The sequence below is a fragment of the Eptatretus burgeri genome, chromosome 14 (genome assembly GCF_056783735.1).
Source record: "Eptatretus burgeri isolate ZD-2024b chromosome 14, Ebu_testis_v1, whole genome shotgun sequence".
NCBI classification, from domain to species: domain Eukaryota; kingdom Metazoa; phylum Chordata; class Myxini; order Myxiniformes; family Myxinidae; genus Eptatretus; species Eptatretus burgeri.
This window is the reverse complement of record NC_140974.1, coordinates 55,722,480-55,742,795: the sequence shown is the minus strand read 5'-3', so window position 1 is coordinate 55,742,795 and position 20,316 is coordinate 55,722,480. Positions and strand designations below refer to the sequence as shown.

The window sequence follows — 20,316 nt, the reverse complement described above, 5'->3', positions numbered from 1 at the left end:
TGTCCTTACTGAAGTTATCTGCGGACTTCTCTTTGTTTGAGCTTCCAGTCCAAAAAAGAACTTAGAGGAGGTGTCTAGGTAGCACAAATTCTCCAGTCAGAGACGAATCAGCGCTCCTCTGGCTTGCTTTGCACAAAGTCCAGCAAGAAGAGCTTTTTTCTTCGCCAGCAAGAGGTTGGTTCTTTCATGATTTGAAGCCAAGAGGTTGGTCTGCAAATATAATATTTCTTTGGCAAGCAAGGATTGAAGGGCAGAGTCATATTTGGTGTGGTAGGCTCCATATTGTTGGCAAAAGGATCTTATTTGCACTTTGACATTGTCCCACCATTTTCCAAGGCAGGGGAAGAAAGTTTTACGTTGGAGCAAGGCTCTCCAGAACACACCAAAGGCATCGACAAACAGTTGGTCATCCAAAAGGCTTGCGTTGAAGGTCCAGTAGGCAGCACCACGATTCCGAACTGGTTGGTGAATACGAAGTGCGACCATGTGATGGTCTGAGAAGCCGCTCGGAATAATGTTCATATTGCTCACAACATTTAAAAAGGTACTGTTGATGTAGAAACGGTCCAATCTTGCAAGTGATAGGTGGCCTTTTGAACACCGACTCCACGTGTATTGGCGGAGAGAAAGATTGCGGATTCTCCACACATCAACCAGAGAAAACTTGGACAAGGCTCTCAACAAAGGTGCTGCGCTTGTTGGGTGCGGCTCCTCTCCATTACGATCAATGGCGGGGTCCATCGTGCAGTTAAAATCTCCACCCAAGCAGACAAGTCCATCAAAGTCAATATGTACAAGAGACGTTTCTAAGTGTGTGTAAAAGGCGAGTCTCTCCGTGCTATCGCTAGGTGCGTAGACATTCAGTACGGTGTGTTTAAAGCCATGATGTGTGAAGGTGAGTGAAATCAAATACCCTTTGATAATCTCATTAAAAACAACACTGGGACTGCAAAAGGAAGGTTGTATATAAACAGCCACCCCAGCCCTTGGGTGTTCCAGACTACTAAAAAACCATTTTCCCCTCATTATCCTTTGCCATTCACTTGCACAAGAGGAGCTGCATCTAGTTTCTTGCAAAAGCAAAACATCAATGTGATTGGTCTCAACAAACTGTTTAACTTCTGCTTTACGGATGGAGGAGCGTCCCCCATTAATATTTAAACTCGCTATAGAGAAGGCCATAGGCTAACACAGAGTTTGGGTGTGTCAAAAACGTAGTCTCTCTGTGTCTGCAGCTCATTCTTTGCTTTACGGATGGAGGAGCGTCCCCCATTAATATTTAAACTCGCTATAGAGAAGGCCATAGGCTAACATAGAGTTTGGGTGTATCAAAAACTTAGTCTCTCTGTGTCTGCAGCTCATTCTTTGCTTTGAGGATGGAGGAGCGTCCCCCATTAATATTTAAACTCGCTATAGAGAAGGCCATAGGCTAACACAGAGTTTGGGTGTGTCAAAAACGTAGTCTCTCTGTGTCTGCAGCTCATTCTTTGCTTTACGGATGGAGGAGCGTCCCCCATTAATATTTAAACTCGCTATAGAGAAGGCCATAGGCTAACATAGAGTTTGGGTGTATCAAAAACTTAGTCTCTCTGTGTCTGCAGCTCATTCTTTGCTTTGAGGATGGAGGAGCGTCCCCCATTAATATTTAAACTCGCTATAGAGAAGGCCATAGGCTAACATAGAGTTTGGGTGTATCAAAAACTTAGTCTCTCAGTGTCTGCAGCTCATTCTTTGCTTTGAGGATGCATTTCCGGAGTCGATACACTTGTGATTCCGTCACACCAAGCTGTCCGGCTTTGAGGAGCAAAAGCTTCGCAGAGATTATAAAGCCGGATAAGTCAGGGAAAAAGTTTTTAATTTTAACATGTTTCTTGCGAAAGGTGTCATGAAGAAACTTTATGATATCAGCAGGTGGAACACTGGTAACACTCTCCGAATCTTGGGAAACTGGATCATTCCATGCTTCAGCACTGCCACAAGAAGCAAGTGATGAGTCCCCGTCCGAATCATAATCCGAGTACTGATTGGTGTCCATTACATTATCGTTATGCTCCAAAGATGGAGCTGATGGTTTAATAAGGGAAGCCTCACATTCCACTTCTAAAGGGGGAGAAGGAGTCGGAGGAGTCGGGGAAGGAAGAGTGGAGGGAGGAGGAGTGGGGGAGGAGGAGTGGGGGAGGTGGAGTAGGGGGAGGTGGAGTGGGGGGAGGTGGAATAGGGGGAGGTGGAGGGGTGGGAAGAGGAAGAAGATTAGAAGTGGGAGGGTGAAGAAAACGGGGAGGAGGAAGAATACTAATGGAAGGAACGTTATATTCCGCTTGAGATGAACCTGGTGTTTCACTAGTTGAAGCTTTACACCCTGATTCAACCAGGTTTGGAGTTATTGGTGACTTAGAAACGGTACACATTTCACTTTTGGTCTATTCAGGGAGGGGGGTTACAGTGGATTCGGTGTTAATATCCAAGGTGCCTGTGACTATGGGAGTGGTCACGTGTGCTCCCTGCTGCACAAAACCAATCTCCTCCTCATGTTCACTAACCCCACCGACAAAAAAGTCATCATCCTCTGGAGCAATTACATCAAATCGATTTTTCGTTTTAAAAAGAGCATCTATTGTTGCTTCCAAACACGAGTCATTATTCTCGGCAGCCGGCGCCATCTTTTTTGCACAGCTCGCCGTCACATCTTGACTATTGTTATCATTTAAATGCTTCAATTTATGTTTCCTTTTTGAAGGAACAACGGTGAAGCTTTCGTCATCTGTCAGGGGGGGATTTACCTCCACTCTCGACGGCCCAGGCAGATTGTTCGAGTTTGAAGCGTCACCAACGTTCCCAACTCTAGATATACCACTATTCGTCTCAATGGGTTCAACCACACTAGATATGCCACTTAATATATTCTTGGGGCAATCGCTTTTTAAATGTCCCGATTCACCACAGATAAAACAAGTTGTGGTCTCCGTTGCGATATAAATCTGGTAATTGCGGTTTTTATTTTTTAAAGTCATAACTGCATTGAGCGATTGAGCGTTGTTTTTTAGAATGATATAGCAATGACGTCGGAACGACATGATGTGGCGAACCGAAGCGTCAGAGCGGAGACGAAGTGGAATCATGGAGATTCGTGATACAACTGTGCCAAAAACGTTAATGCAGCTACAATCTCCTCACTCGAGAAGAAGGGCGGGATGTTGGACAGTGTTAATTTTACCGCCATCGTATCGAGATAACTAACGTTAACGAAGACGTCCGGCGGTACGGATAGACCGGTTTCGACCGCCTGAGCCACGTGTCGCTCCTCCGACAAGAAAACCACGACACGTTGGCTCATTTTCGAAGCGGCGAGAACATTCTCGATTCCTACGAGCTCTCCCAGAGCCATCACCACGTTCTCAACACTAACTCCATCAGGTGGAGTAATTGTCACTCCATTTTTCCGAGTGAGTGATTCGTACACACTATTGTGCAAACGTCCGTTTGCCATAGCTTAAAGCAAAAGAAGAGAAGTTTAAGTTTAACAAAGGAAAACCGTCACAAGCAACCAGCAAGTGGGGTCAAATGAAGTATAAGGGAAAAGAAGAGTATAAGGAAGAAGCTAAACCATCGATAAACGGCAGGCCTATGAAAACAAGGTAGATGAAAGAGTAGGCCCAGAAACTCGAAGGTTTCAAGGAAAACCCACAAAGCACCTACCGTGCGCGCTCTCCCTCTCTCTCGTCTCAGCAGGAAGGGAAACAGGGAAAAAACTCCACAAACACGTACGGGGACACAGAGGGAAATGAAATAGGGACAGGAACAACACTAACACAGCACAGTACTCACAGCTGCACACACGGAGCCGCCATGACGCCACACCCATGCACGACTCACCAACGACCAGCAGGGGGCGAGAGAGAGAGAGAGAGGAGAGGGAGAGGAGAGAGAGAGAGAGAGAGAGAGGGAGAGGGAGGGAGGGAGAGGGAGAGGGAGAGAGAGAGAGAGAGAGAGAGAGAGAGAGAGAGAGAGAGAGAGAGAGAGAGAGAGAGAGAGAGAGAGAGAGAGAGAGAGAGAGAGAGAGAGAGAGAGAGAAAGAGAGGGAAGAGAAGAGAGAGAGGGAAGAGAAAGAGAAAGAGAAAGAGAGAGAGGGAAGAGAGGGAAGAGAGGGAAGAGAGGGAAGAGAGGGAAGAGAGGGAAGAGAGGGAAGAGAAAAAGAGAAAAAGAGAAAAAGAGAAAAAGGAAAGGGAGAGAGATATACTGTTGCAGGCCAGGGTCCAGTGGCGAGAACGACCACTAGGTGGGGGAGGTTACGTCCTATCCCACCAGACTCCCCGGAATTGTAGGCCGTCGCTCCGGATAATTCCATGAGCCGTTGCTGAACCGACCGTGGAACGCCAATATCTCGACCGCGTGGCGTAGGGTCTTTTTGTCTGGAACGACTTTACTGAAGTAACCACGCGGTCTCAGCTACCGGGGATCCACGCCCTCGGCACGTCTTGCTCGAACCGGATCACTCTACCCACTACCAGCTGCCAACTACCTTTCCGGCTCGGAAGCAGTCGAGCGGGCCTGCCAAGAACGTACCGGCTAGGATGAACCAATTATCAGGTATAAAGACCCAGCTAAAACTCAGATCCGAACCATGCTGGACCAATGAAAGAAAGGATGGAAACGAACTGGGAACATTTCTAATAATGGTTTATTTACAACAAGAAGGACACAGAGAAAGACTTATCACGGATATACACAGCAAGATTTACAATGATGGAATAAACACTTAAACAGTTCTACTTAGAGCCAGCGCCACACACGGACACACACACAGACGAAAATAAAACCCAAGTGTTTTATTGGACCCTCACAGCCAGGGAGAGAGACGAGCTGGGGGTCGCAGTTCACTTGGGTACCTGCACGTTGGAGGGAGTGGGTGCTCCACGGTGCGGCACCTGCCAATAGTTGTGCAGCTCGGCCCACAGTCACATGCGTGGGGCTCGCGCCTGAGGAGAAACTCGACTCGAGTAGTCGGAGTCTGAGGGCAGGATTCACTGTCACGGACAAGACCCAGCAAAACTCCAATGAACGCCGCACACAGAACTGCAACGGATGCTCCAACGAATCCAGAGCTGACTTTCCCCACGCAGAACTCACTGAACTGAGGTTTTTGTCGTCAGTTATAGACATCCCTGAACGGGGTGGGGGCTCTGTGGAACAAACGTTACTGTCCGCCCTGATTGGACATGGTCTTCATGGGGTCCGCCCTTTCTGGGCGGGGCCTCGACCAAACCGGGAGGCATGCCCCCCCGCCCCCCCACACATGTGGACTCATCAAGGGGAAGATCCAACGTTGAAAAGGAACGTTTGTAGAAGCGCAAAGGAATGGCGGACTGGACATTTTTGCCCCGTATGCTGTGGCCAGAGAGGTGAAGGTTGCAAGCGCTGGAAGGTACCGCGGTTGGTTGTTGGATGGTAAAGATTTATTTAACCTCACTAAAAAAACATCGCAACACACACCTTTGATTCTCCCACGACACAAAATGAAGGAACCCGTCTTCACATGTACTAAACGGAATAACTGACTTTTGGGACATCTGTATGTTTGAATGCATTTCGTTTCCAGATCCGTAACAATATATATACAGTGGGGAGAACAAGTATTTGATACACTGCCGATTTTGCAGGTTTTCCCACTTACAAAGCACGTAGAGGTCTGTAATTTTTTTTTATCATAGGTACACTTCAACTGTGAAAGACGGAATCTAAAATAAAAACCTAGAAAATCACATTGTAAGATTTAAAAAAAATTAATTTGCATTTTATTGCATGAAATAAGTATTTGATACATCAGACAAACAGAATTAAATATTTGATACAGAAACCTTTGTTTGCAATTACAGAGATCAGACCTTTCCTGTAGTTCTTAACCAGGTTTGCACAGACTGCAGCAGGGATTTTGGCCCACTCCTCCATACAGATCTTCTCCAGATCCTTCAGGTTTCGGGGCTGTCGCTGGGCAACACAGACTTTCAGCTCCCTCCAAAGATTTTCTGTTGGGTTCAGCTCTGTCGACTGGCGAGGCCACTCCAGGACCTTGAGATGCTTCTTACGGAACCACTCCTTAGTTGCCCTGGCTGTGTTTTTCGGGTCGTTGTCATGCTGGAAGACCTCGCTACGCCCCATCGAAAATGCCCTTGTTGAGGGAAGGAGGTTGTTGGCCAAGATCTCGTGATACATGGCCCCATCCATCCTCCCCTCAATACGGTGCAGTCGTCCTATCCCCTTTGCAGAAAAGCATCCCCAAATAATGATCTTTCCACCTCCATGCTTCATGGTTGGGATGGTGTTCTTGGGGTTGTACTCATCCTTCTTCTTCCTCCAAACACAGCGAGTGGAGTTTAAACCAAAAAGCTCTATTTTGGTCTCATCAGACCACATGACCTTCTCCCATTCCTCCTCTGGATCATCCAGATGGTCATTGGCAAATTTCAGACAGGCCTGGACATGCGCTGGCTTGAGCAGACAGACCTTGCGTACACTGCAGGATTTTAATCCATGACGGCGTAGTGTGTTACTGATGGTTTATTTTGATACTGTGGTCCCAGCTCTCTTCAGGTTATTGAACAGGTCCTGCCGTGTAGTTCTGGGCTGATCGCTCACCTTTCTCATCATCATTGAGGCTGCACGAGGTGAGATCTTGCATGGAGCCCCAGACCGAGGGAAATTGACTGTTTTCTTGAACTTCTTTCATTTTCTAATAATTGCGTCAACAGTTGTTGCCTTCTCACCAAGCTGCTTGCCTATTGTCCTGTCGCCCATCCCAGCCTTGTGCAAGTCTACAATTTTGTCCCTGATGTCCTTCGACAGCTCTCTGGTCTTGCCCATTGTGGAGAGGTTGGAGTCTCATTGACTGAATGTGGACAGCTGTCTTTTATGCAGATAACGAGTTCAAACAGGTGCAGTTAATACAGGTAATGAGTGGAGAATGGGAGGGTTACTTAAAGACAAAACTAACAGGTCTGTGAGAGCTGGAATTCTTACTGGTTGGTTGGTGATCAAATACTTATTTCATGCAATAAAATGCAAATTAATTATTTAAAAATCATACAATGTGATTTTCAGGATTTTTCTTTTAGATTCCGTCTTTCACAGTTGAATTGTACCTATGATAAAAATTACAGACCTCTACGTGCTTTGTAAGTGGGAAAACCTGCAAAATCGGCAGTGTATCAAATACTTGTTCTCCCCACTGTATGTATGTATGTATATATATATATATATATATATATATATATATATATATATATATATATATATATATATATATATATATATATATATATATATATATATATATATATATATATATTTCCGAATTTGGAATTCAATTGCACACAACATACGGGTTCCCTTAGTCAGCTATGTCGATCAGTGAATGTTCCCAAGATAGCTCACCTTTCATCTATGTATAATTCCGGCTGTGTGTGTGTGTGTGTGTGTGTGTGTGTGTGTGTGTGTGTGTGTGTGTGTGTGTGTGTCTGTGTGTCTGTGTCCGCTGTTTCTCGACAACCGCTGGTCCGATCTAATTGAAACTTGCCACATATATTGCTGGGGACCTGAGGATGTGCCTTTTCAAGGTTTGATATTAATCGGACAAGTGCTTCCCAAGTTATGGCCATTTATTTACCAAACCAATGACAAGACACGTTGTTGCGTGGGCGTGCCTGATGGGGAAGGGAAGCTCAGCCGCGTTCGCCATTACAGGTTACAACATACGGACTTCCGGAGAGTGATGACTTCGTGTATTCTAATAATTTCTCGATTTCTTATGTGCATTTATAGATAAACACAATGCCCCAAGTTATGATCGTTTTCATATTAGACAGTGCATAAATTTCGGTAACATCAGTGCTGGTATGCTCCGAACCAGGAAGTAATTTTTTTTCTCTCTCTTCTCTTCGCTTTTTGCTTTTCCTTGCCACGACATTGCGAAAAGGTAAAATACGTTGGCGCTAATTGAATAATTGGGTATTAAAACTAAATTGTGAATAATCGTAACTGCGAATAATATGCCAACTTCCGGGCCACGCACGTGCGGGCACGCGAGAGCGAAGAAACGGCCTTAGTGGTTGTTGTGTGTTGGTCGTGGTTTGAATATTTATTTATTTATTTATTTATTATTATCTTTTTTTTAAGGGCACGTAATAGTTGTTTAAATGTTCAGAGATCGATCAGATGCACTGCGGATCGATTTAATAGTTAGGGAACGAAACAATGGAGACGTCCCTCCCCTTCTTCTGCAAAGAGGAAGAAGAACCCTGCCATCCCGTGACGTCAACAACTCCCTCCCACCCGTGGTTGAGCGGAGGGTGGATCATGAGGGCATGAGTCACGCCGGGTATGGGGGAGGGGGTGGGAAGGATAAAGAGGAGATCCTTTCTTTGTTCGCGTGGGAGTCCCGTGGTCGGGCTGAGTTCGTGGGCTGAGTTCGTGGGATTCCCGTGGCAGAGTTCGTGTGCTGAGTCCCGTGGGAGGAGTAAGCTTTTTTTTGCTTCGGAGAGAGCAGTCGTTCAGCAGGCCATCGGGTCCTGCTTGGCTTGCTTGGCTTGAGGCCGTCGGAAGCGTTTTGCTTCGGCTGGCTCAGTGAGTTTCGGCTGCTGCTTTGTTTTGGAAGGAACTTGAGCCAGTTGTTCGGCTCGAGCTGCGAGTGGAGGCTTCTTCCTCTTCTTCTTTGTTCGTGGAGCTTTTCATTCTCCATTTTGTTTCCTGGCTTGGTGCGACGCATCGGCCTCTTCTTTGAGTTGGATCCTCGGGGAAGCGACGATCGACAGGAAGAATCGGCGCCTTGTCTCATCGGCACGTGTTGAGAAGCGCGGGAGGATTCGCGGGAGCTCGGGAAGGATCGCGGCGATTGGATCCAGCTCGCTCTCACTGGAGCCCGGGTCCGGACAAGTTGAAGACCACACGAGGTGGAAAGGTTCGAGTCAAGCTCTGAGTTTCAGCTCACCTGTCCTCCGAGCTGGAGCTCGTGATTAAAGGCCTCAGCCACCATTTCGTGTGTGTGTGTGTGTGTGTGTGTGTGTGTGTGTGTGTGTGTGTGTGTGTGTGTGTGTGTGTGTGTGTGTGTGTGTGTGTGTGTGTCCGTGGGCCCGTCTAATAAGTAGGAACTGCTGTTAAGTGTAAATGACTGTACATAATAAGTAGACGGTTGTAGTTCTTTTGCCGTGCTGTTGTTGCTTATTTAATTGCATACGTGTTTCATTCTAGTAAATGTCCTTGTGTGAATGTAAACCTGCTCGTTGCGTCCATTCCCTCATTGACTGAACATTTCGTGTGTTGGGAGTGAGAAAGCCGTTGGTTTGCCGTAATAGGGGGACATTTGGACCGACGGTTCTCGGTGATTACGTCGCTCTGAATCGTGCACGGACAAGCTCGCCTCGGCGGTTTGTTCCGTATAAGTTCCGTCGAGGGTGGAATACCCCAGTAGTTGGATCATGTGGGTATTTAGGTAAATTGAAGATTGGCAATCGACCCTACCCCACGTGATCTGCCGATTGGCATATTTCGGTTCTTGTACAAGGACCCATCGCTCGGAGTTATCCAGGTGGCGATCTATATTCCGGGCGATCGGTCGGGCCGACTCGACTTGCGGCTCCGTTCAGAGCGGTTGGTTGGTGGCCGACCCCCAGGCAGTAACAATACACACATATATATATATATATATATATATATATATATATATATATATATATATATATATATATATATATATATATATATATATATATATATATATATATATATATATAGTGAGAAAAACCATGTTCTCACCAAATTTAGTGTCCCGCCCACAACGTCACATGACCTTTTTCAGGCTCCCAGGGATTGGTGGGCTGTTCGGCATGTGTTGGGGGGACCGAGAGAGCCGTGCCGTGGGAGCCATTGTTGGCAACAGACATGGCTCCAAGATCGTGGTGGAAAAATATATCGAGCGCTCCGAATCACATGTTGTTTAATGCGATTTCAAGTGATTTTCAAGAATCTCGACAGCATAGTCGCGCTGATCGTTGATTGCTCAGTCTAAAGGATTTATTTAAATCCGGAAGCGTGTGATCGTTATTCCCGGATATCGTGGAGCGGAGCTGGGAGTTGATCAACCTGTTTTTGGAACTCTATTGTTGCCAAGAGTTCTGGCAGGGTTTTTGTGCTGTGTATTCAATTCTGTTACCAGCCATTTTTGAGATTGAGCCAATAAAATATCGGGCCTACCCCTCGAGGCCGATTTTAAACACAGTGGTGTGTTTTGGTTCTTCTCTTTGTCCACACGTGGACTGCTTGAAGCTCGGACATTAACGTCAGTATTCCGTGCTGGAAGATATTAAAACAGCCGGGATCACGACAAATGGGCGGCTCGTCCGGGATTCATTCAAGTAAGAGACATTCGAACTGAGACAGCAATTCCACAGAGGGCCGCTATCTTCCTTCATCTGATCATCGTTCCCTCACCAGCGGACGCCATCTTGGAGGAACCTTCTCACCAGCGGACGCCATCTTGGAGGGATTTCCTCACCATAGGACGCTATCTTGTGTTTACGCCAGTCATCGGCCAACAATATTAAAAAAAATACAAAAAAAAAAAACGTGAGTTATTTGTACGTTGCATTTTCTCATTGGCAATTTCATGTGCAGTGGTGATATTGGGTATTTCGTGTCGTATTTCCCCAACAGAGCGTTGTGTGCTAATTACGTGTATCACCCCAATATTGTTTGCCTCCACTGTGTGAATTGCCCCGTCCCATGTGGTGAAAGATATTGCTGAAATATTTCGACCCAGCCTCCTTTTAGACTTCGTGTTTTGTGCCCTTGTCGTATGATAACTCGTAGCCAGACCATGTCGGCTGGAGAAGTGAGAGATCAACCTGATCATGTTGACAGTCACGTGGGTGTCGATGTGAGCGACGCAATCAGCCTTGACCCGGTCACTGATCCCGATATGCTCGGGAGCGATCCCATCATGACTAAATGCATGCGTTCGACCTTCTGGTCCGGGCTGACCCCGGTTCAAAAACTCGACATGTATACCAGGGAGAATGACAGGGCAGAGGCTGAACGCGTCAGGGAGAATGACAGGGCAGAGTCTGAGCGACTCAGGAAGCATGATGTAGAGATAGCTGAAAGAGCAGCGGCAGAGGCTGTGCGACTCAGGGAGCATGATGCGGCAGAGGCTGAGCGACTCAGAGAGAATGACAGGGCAGAGGCTGAACGCATCAGAGAGCATGAGTGGCGAATGTTGACTGAACGACAGCGGGCAGATGCGTCTGCTGCACCAGTCCCGGAAATTTTTCATGTTCGTTTGCCGGACTGGACGGAAGACATGAGGCCAGAAATATATCTGGAGATGGTGGAGAAGTTGTTGACTTCCGGTGGCATTGATGAGAGCTTGTGGGTTGGCCATCTTGTTAGCCATCTTTCTGAAAAGGCGAAGGAGGTATATGCGAGGATGGCAACCGAGGACGTAAATGAATACCGGAAGTTGAAGGCCGAGATTTTGAATGCCTATGCGGTGTCCCCGTGTATTTATAGGCGCAATTTTTTCAGTTGGACTCGTCAGTCCAGTCAAACCTATGAGGAACATTCACGGGTCTTGTTGGAACAGCTGCAGAGATGGTTCGAGGGGAGCAGTGTTGAGTTACCTCCAGCGGTTGCGGAACTCCTGGTGCGTTACCGTATCGATCAACAGCTTCCGCCGGACTTAGCGTTGTTTCTTGTCCATAGAGACACTGTTTCTTTGTCAGACTGCGTCAAGCTTATTGATAAACATGTTTTGGCATGCGAAATGTTGCAAGCCACGCAGTCGCGTCGTAAGACGGAGGATTTTGCGGTCAAGACCGCCCCCGTACTGCCCGGCGGCTGGATCGAGGGGAAGGGTTCCCCGATGCCCTTCACTGGTGGTGGTCGTGAGCTGCAGGCCAGGGCACGGCCCTGGTGCGATTTCTGCAAACGCGTGGGGCACGGTGGAGACCGCTGTTTCTCTCACCCAGCTAGTCTGGCTGATCGAGGCAACCCGGAGGTTAAATTGGAGGGAGATCAGTGGAGGTCATCAGCTGGGCCCTCGTGCATGACGGTGGCATCGGTGACCGAGGTCACTGCCACCGAGGCTAATACCATTCATTCTCTGCATCAGGATTACTCAGGGACAGCCTTTGTGGGTGGCCCTGATTCGGTGGTGAAGTTTAAGGCCCAAAACCTTCGGGATACTGGTGCGACGCTGTGTGTTCTCCGGGCGAGGGTAGTTCCGGCCTCTCAGATGCATTTTACCGGCAAGTATATCGTCCTTCGGGGCATTAACCAGGTTCTTGGCTGGTATCCCCTTGTTCTCATCGAGGTCCGGAGTGACATTTTTACGGGTCCGATGACCTGTGCGGTGGTACCCTACTACCCGGTACCGGGGGGTATCCTTGCTGATTGGCAATGATGCAATGGCCAGGGAGGAGTTATTGACTCTGACCTGTGGGGTGGTCACTAGATCCCAGAGCAAATAGGCGGAGAGAGTGGCGGAGTCAGACATATCTTCACTCTGGCCCGAGGAGCCTCGTGCCTCGACTCCAGCCTCAGACGGTGACGATGCTTCAACTGAAGTCCACCCGAGCCTCCAGTCAGGCCAACCTCAGGAGCCGGGCTCCTCAGGGACCATTCCTGTCTGTGACACGGGGACCTCTTGTTCGCCAGTCGGCGAATCCTGTGAGGAGAATCAGTCCTCCGATGTGGTTCGCAACCCCAGTTCTGTGCCTGAGGTCACTCCCACATTGTCTGCGGTAACCAGTCTAGTGGAGGATCAGCACTTCGATCCAACCCTTGCCACCCTCTGGGAAATGGGAGAAGACGCCGAGCCTGAACGAACAGGCTACTATGTGAATGGTGCAGGTGTGCTGATGCACAAATATTCCCCCAAGAACATGTCCTTCACCCAGACGTGGAAGGCACGACACCGAGTTGGCGTACCGGGGAGACATCATCAGTCAGTCATGCAATTGGCCCATGACAATATTTCCTTAGGTCATGTCTGAGCGGCCAAGACCTTAGCCCAGGTCAAGGATCAGTTCATATGGCCCGCCATGTCGCGAGACATCAAGCGCTATTGCGCTAGCTGTCTATATTGACCATGAACCCATCATCATCTACCGTGACCACCACCCGCTCGGTTGGCTCAGCCAAGCCAAAACCTCCAACCAGCGTATTCTGCGCTGGGCGCTTCTCCTCTCAAAATACGACCTCACAGTCAAACACGTGCAGGGAGTGGCGAACAGACTAGCTGACCTCCTTAGTCGCCATCTAGTAGACAAGGAGCGCCAAACTTAAGTTTAGTTCCCTTTGTCTCTCTATTGTGGTGGGGGCGATGGGTAAATATGGTGGGGTAGATATTAATGTGGTGTCGTGTGTTTAATATTGTGTTGTGGATGAACATTGTTTATTGTACAAGAATGTTAACAATCACCGCCATCATATTGCCTTGTGATTGATTGCAACTAGTACAATAACTGGTTTCAAAACGCCGTCTATCCGATGGGTTTTACTTTAGGTGGACTGTGAGAAAAACCATGTTCTCACCAAATTTAGTGTCCCGCCCACAACGTCACGTGACCTTTTTCAGGCTCCCAGGGATTGGTGGGCTGGTCGGCACGTGTTGGGGGGACCGAGAGAGCCGTGCCGTGGGCGCCATTGGTGGCGACAGATGTGTCTCTAAGATCACGGTGGAAAAATATATCGAGCGCTCCGAATCGCATGTTGTTCAATACGATTTCAAGTGATTTTCAAGACTCTCAACAGGACAGTCGCGCTGATGGTTGATAGCTCCGTCTAAAGGATTGAGTGAAATCCAGAAGCGTGTGATCGTTATTCCCGGATATCATGGAGCGGAGCTGTGAGTTGATCGACCTGTTTTCGGAACTCTATTGTTGCCAAGAGTTCTGGCAGGGTTTTTGTACTGTGTATTCAATTCTGTTACCAGCCATTTTTGAGATTGAGCCAATAAAATATTGGGCCTACCCCTAGAGGCCGATTTTTAAACACAGTGGTGTGTTTTGTTCTTCTCTTTGTCCACACGTGGATTGCTTGAAGCTTGGACATTAACGTCAGTATTCCGTGCTGGAAGACATTAAAACAGCCGGGATCACGACAATATATATATATATATATATATATATATATATATATATATATATATATATATATATATATATATATATATATATATATATATATATATATATATATATATATATATATATATTGTTGCGAATTCGCACCCACCGGCGTGCGAACGGCCACGTAACTCGAATCGTGGCACGTTGCCCACCAGACGGACAATTCAGTTGTGACCCTCTCGGAACAACGCCGGGAGCTAGTCACGGGTGGGCGTTTAACCCCACCACGATCGTGCCAATTGCCCACCCGTGCAGGATAGGGTTGCTCGCCAAATTCGATCTACCTAAGTACCTGCGCGAATGGTCGACCGGGCGATCGTACCACGCCACAGGCCGACTCCGGACACGAACCGCTTAAGCGGTCCGTTCTGTGCTACAGTGATAACCGAGCGGTGTTATCGTCGGCCTTGACGGACGGTTCCAATTAATTACCGGCATGTTGCACCCACTACGAACCCCTTACGTGATGCAAGATGGAGGGTCAATAAAAAAGGAAAAGAGACGAAGCAGAGCGGGAACAGTTCAACAAGCAAGCATTTTATTCACACACACACAGACAAGCACGTATATACAGCCATGCAGTCAAAATGCACATATAACAGTTAAAACAGTCATGCAACAAAAGCAAATGCAGAGCTACAACCGACTATGACCGACACACGGCAACAATGACGCAGTTCTACTTCACAGACGGCGCCAACACACACATTTATACAAAAAGCAAAGGAAGGAAAAGAAAGAAAGAAGTCGCGACTTCCCTTTTATGGCTGGTGAGTCCCTCTCCGCAACCGTCAGCGTGGTCGCGCCTGGCCCCGACCTCTCTCGCGGCCGGCGAACCCTCACGGCACTCCCCGTCCGGATGCGCAGGTCCACCTCACAATGGGCGCTGCCGCGGCTCCCGTCCGTGCCTTCGTGACAGGGCCGCTCGCCAAGCCGCGGGCACAGGACCTCTTCCTGAAGACCAACTCTCGACAAAAACCAACCGAAGACCAACCAGACCACCAGCCAAGACGAAAAGGAAGAGGAGGAAGAGGAAGAGGCGCCTGAGCGCCCGTGTCCGTCTTTTATAGTGCGGGTCTCCGCCCTTCACCCCGCCCCGTTCTCGGCTCCACCTTCCTTCGAGAGGGTTCCCGAAAAGGGCGTTCCCTCATGCTCTCTCTCCACCCCACCCCGTGCGGGGGCCGGGGGAGTCAGTATTTGGCTCTGGGCCAGAGAATTATTCCCCCAAAATGAGACCCCTCCTTCACATGACCTCTGACCTTTGACCTGCATTGCCCCTCCTCCACTCCAAAGCGCGGGGAAGTCAAATGGGAGAAACAGGCGGGGAAACCTGCGCATCCTCGCAGTTCCCTCCTTGCCATTCGGAAGCGGACGTAGTGGCGAAGATGTGGTAGTGTAGATGGTGGAGGTGGCGTGGTTGCAGTGTGGTTGGCGCTGTGATGGGGATGGCGTGGCTGTTGAGATGTGTTTGTTTGAAATAATAGATAGAACAGAAAAATGGCTAACTGGAGGATCGCAGCCCGAATGGATCACATAAATTCCCTCGATACAAGGGGTTTGGGCTAACTACACATGTACCTCTGGAGATATCTCACCTGAGGGCCATTTATGGTGTAATGTGAATTTCCACAGCCGTAACACTACCCCCTCCCATTTTTACAGACTCGTCCCGAGTCGTCAAATTCTCGTGTGCCATCATGTGTAGTTCTCCCCTAGTAAGTTTTACCTTCGGATCCCTGAGTGCGACATTCATGGTATTCGTGTCCCCAAAATAAATAACCTGAGGGCTGAGTAACTAAATAAACAAACCCACTCACTCAGACGACTTATATAAAATTGCCGGCGCGAGACAGACATGCCGGGGGTGCACTCATATTTACAGTACAACTTAACTTACAAAATTTACACTAACCATGGCTCATGATCAATGGACTCTGCAGGGAGCAAAACAAAAGTCAACGGTAAACCGGTGCACGGGCCGCCACTGCAGGCCCGTGTTGTAGCTGCCAAGAGGACAGTCCTTGCAACTTTCCCGACGATCCTGGCGCACATGGTAATGAACAAGGGGGGGGGGGGGTCAAATCAAAACAGAACAGGGGCAAAAAGTAGATGAGGGCAGTGGGCATGGCATGGCAAAGGCAGCAGGAAAACACAGCCTGCAGAACAAGGCAGTTGCAGGCAAACACAGCCGGCAGATGAACTGGCCGGCACAGGCCTTGAAGTAAAAACAGCCGGCAGACGATCGACCGGCACAGGCCTCACAGCACAAACAGCCGGCAGTGGAGCTGACCGGCACAGGCCTTGAAGTAACACAGCCAGCCGATGAAGTTGGCCAGCCTTTGCCTTTCAGTGGAGGTTGGTGGAGGGAGTGCGGTGGTGCTGGCCACTCAGAAGGCGGGCTCAGACCTTCCTACTGTCTCCCTCCCAACCTATCACCTTTGCCTGTTTCTGTCCAGACCCACTCCCTTAATTTGTCAAAACCAATTGAGCCCCAATTAATTTTTTTTTTAACTTCCCCACTATAACTCGTCCCCTAACCCTCTTTACTGTCCTTGTTCGGCTAACCGATCGTCTACTAGCCTACTCCCAACGCCTACGTTCCCTTCCTGGAGGGAATGAGGGAGGGCTAGCATCTTGTGTCGAGGCCCAACTCAAGCCTCAGGATGGCCTCCCCAGAGTTCAGCAATCTTTAACCCAAAGTGGGTCCAGCGGCCCACAACGTGAGCGAAGGGATGGATGGTGGGGAGGGGTACACTTCCTAATCTACCCTACCCCGGGGCTTTCAACAAGCGCCTCTTGTTTAATCTATCGGTTCTAACAACCAGGATTCCCGTCGCCTGTGTTGGTGTCCTCACAATTTTGGGCCTTGCCCCCCCCCAATTTTCTCTCCGTGCCCTCACACCGTCTGACGGCTAGGACGCGTGGCTCCCTTGGCAGGCACTACGTCTCCCAATTCTCTAACGATGGCACCCCCGGGCACTACACTGCCTCCGAGCCTACCAGCTCCCTAAACACCGGGGAGTGCCCTCTCTGGCGACTCCCCTGAAATGCTCACGTGGCAGGCTGGCGCCCTGGGCCCCTTCCTTGGGTGCCCGTGCCCAATGCACTGCCCATGCGGCTAACGGCGCCCCGGGCCCCCACATCATGCGGGCGCACCCGTGCCCACTACGCTATCCCGGCCCCCCATGGGCCCTTGGCCTACCACGGCCGACTAGCCCGCTGCCCGGGGTACCCACTCAGCGATACTCACCTTTCGCAGCCACGCTCCCAGCCCATCATCAGGGCTCCTGCACCCCTCCAAATAGGTATCGAGCCTACTTCCCCACCAACAACAAAACGACCTCCATTTTTCAATTTGTCTAACCCAGCTAACTCACTCTACACTGACCCCATGGTCCCTTGGGTGGGAGTCACCCCTCCCCCCAATTACTCATCGCACCATGCATTCCCCATTCGCTCCATACACACAGACCCGCTGGCCTCACTCACTCATCAAGCACATGTTTCCACTCAACTCACCCACTTCAAAACACACACCGCTGAATCTCTGCCATCCTGCTCACTACATCCCCTAACTACCTCGTGCTCCCACGTCGTCCCTTATACTATAGCACGTTCCATTTAACACTACGTAGCTAAGCTACGTCCCCACTACACATCCAAAGTCTGTCACTGTCCTCAAATCCTTAAAAATCATTTCGCAACCTAAATCTCATCTAAATCCCTCGACCTAATCCATTCCATGGGCCCCATGAGGACTTACCCCTGCCCCATGAAGCCGGTCGAGCTAACACTAACCCATCCCCCTAACTAGTGTTATCCTGTGCCCTGGGCAGGGGTCTTCCACCCCATGCCCGGGAATCCTGTTCACCCGAAAGCGAGGCTTGCTTTTTTTTTTATTGCGCAGCACCAGCGCGGCAACTCGCAACTTGTGCACCAGCACGGCAATTCACAGCCGCGCACCTTTGGCGTGACGTCATGGCAGCTGCTCGCGTCCCTCGTCCCTCTTGGACGGTACCATCCGGCAGGGATTCACCCTCCTGCCGGATTCCAACCATACACGCAGCCATGACGTCACCCGGCGCATAAAAAAAACCAAGCCTCCCGCTTCGAGGGGTTCCCCACGCGAACACATGTGCTCTGCCCGTTGGAGCTTAACACACACGCCCGCATGGAGAACCCATCCGGTCCAAATCCGTATCCTGCCTAACCTTTGTCCGTCCACGGGATCGGCAACATCCACCGCTGGCGTTTCCAGACCGGGTTTCACTCCCGCAAGCGAGCACGTGGCGGCCTCGTGCGTTGCACAGCACGGACCTCGCGCTCGCTTCTGGGTGAACCCGGCGCGGTTTCCAAAACAGCTACGGCCGCTACCCGGCCGCTGTCTATCTGCCGTAGTCGTCATCTCCGTCGCCATTCAACCCACGCACACCTGCGTGTTACGCCGCCCAGACTGCACTCCATTAAACTCACATTCACACCGGGAGACGTGGCTGCATACTCACGCATGCCGACCGACATCTCCCTTACACACAGCGACCTTACACACGCTGTCTCCCTCACACGGACCCTTTCATTCACACACGCGGTGACACTCACACGCAGTGCCTCATCCACACCTGGCGTGCTGGGAAGCACGCACCCCGGCACACTTGCAACCACACCACTCACACACGGGGCGCACTCACACCTGGGGTCTCATCCACACACGGGGTCTTTGTCACCCACCCGGTCGCTCTCACACACGCCCTTGCACCCACGATATGTGCGCGTTGCAGCACACATTTTGCCACACTCGTAAACACACCTCGACACCACACACACCGGGACCACCGCACTGGGATTAGTGCCACCCCAAGGGTTTCCGGGGCCTCTATACCCCCCAAGCTCCTCGTGCACCGTTCGCAGCACCTGTCCCCTCCACCTCGCAAAGCACGACCGAACCCACCTGGTCGAGATCAGCTTCAAGGGAGAATAGCGTCTCCCTCCGTTCCCGAAGGAGGCTATCCAGCTGCTCGCACCGGGTCCCTACACGTTCTGCCAGTTCACCCCCATTATCCTCCACTAACTCCTTGTGTGTGTGCTCGTTTTTAACCCCGTCCAATTCACCCTCTATCTCCCGCGTCTCTGCCAACTCAGTCACCTCTTCACCCATTACCTCCCTTGTCTCCACGATTATTTCCGTCTCTTCCCTTGTTGTCTCCCTTGTGCACGTCTCCGTCACCCCAATTAGTTTTTCCCTCTCGGTCACCGTCACTGTTGCTCTCTCCGTCACCTTTACACTTCTCGCCCAACACGTCCCCCGTATTATTTCCTCCTCACCAGCCTTCACCGCAGGCCTGCCAGCCGTTGCACTCCCCACAGCTCATTCGCTCCAGCACGTGGCGTCGCCATTTTGAGCTCCCCTGTTATTGCCAACATTCTCGCCGTGCCCGCCTGCAGGCTTCGGCCTATTTGCTGCATCTCACCCCGCATTTCCTTCATTTCTTCCTTCATTCCGTTCTTCATCTGTTGTAAATTCCCCTTCATTTGATTACTCATCTTGCACGCATTTGTTTTTATTTCGTTTGTGTGTGTTTCAATTTTCTTATCCATTTCGTTCATTTGTTGCGTATTTCCATCCATTTTCGCATTCATTGCTTGCACATTTGCGTTAATTCCCGCCAGCATGGCACATAGTTGGGCCATGTCGGGTACACTCGGCTGAGCCGATTCGGCCAGGATCGGGGGGTTTTGGCGGAGTGGGGGAGGGGAGGTGTCATACACCGCGGCCTCTGCCGCTGCCGCTGCCGCGCCCATTTCAGGTTCTGGGTTCTATGCTGTGTCACGTGATTGGGTTTTCGTATATCATGACTCGCCCATGAGGGGTGGCAGGAATGTACATCCGGATGCGCAATAAAGTGGAGTTGATGCTAACACTCTTGCTTCTCGTGTTCCGCTGCACCTCGTATACTATAGTTGGCGACGAGGATGATTGAAAACGGACATGTGCCCGTTTTCGTCGGAGATGACTTCGAATTGTTTTCGGAGCAATTGGGATACTATTTCCACGCAAATGATGTGGTCGACGAGAGCAAACAGAAGTCGATCTTGCTCGCTTCGCTTTCGGCGGAGCATTATCGACTACTGCGTGATTTGG

General features: G+C 49.8%; 2 protein-coding genes across 2 annotated transcripts in view; one reads left to right on the top strand and one right to left on the bottom strand.

Annotated features, from left to right (window-relative positions):
- LOC147013244 (uncharacterized) overlaps window positions 1-20,316 on the bottom strand; it is a 115,971-nt gene that overhangs the window by 49,536 nt on the left and 46,119 nt on the right. The window lies entirely within an intron of this gene.
- LOC147013246 (uncharacterized) lies at window positions 10,439-13,143 on the top strand. The gene has a single exon (XM_085854923.1). It carries the CDS (start codon window positions 10,844-10,846, stop codon window positions 12,446-12,448), a length of 1,605 nt encoding a protein of 534 aa, XP_085711049.1. The 5' UTR covers window positions 10,439-10,843; the 3' UTR covers window positions 12,449-13,143.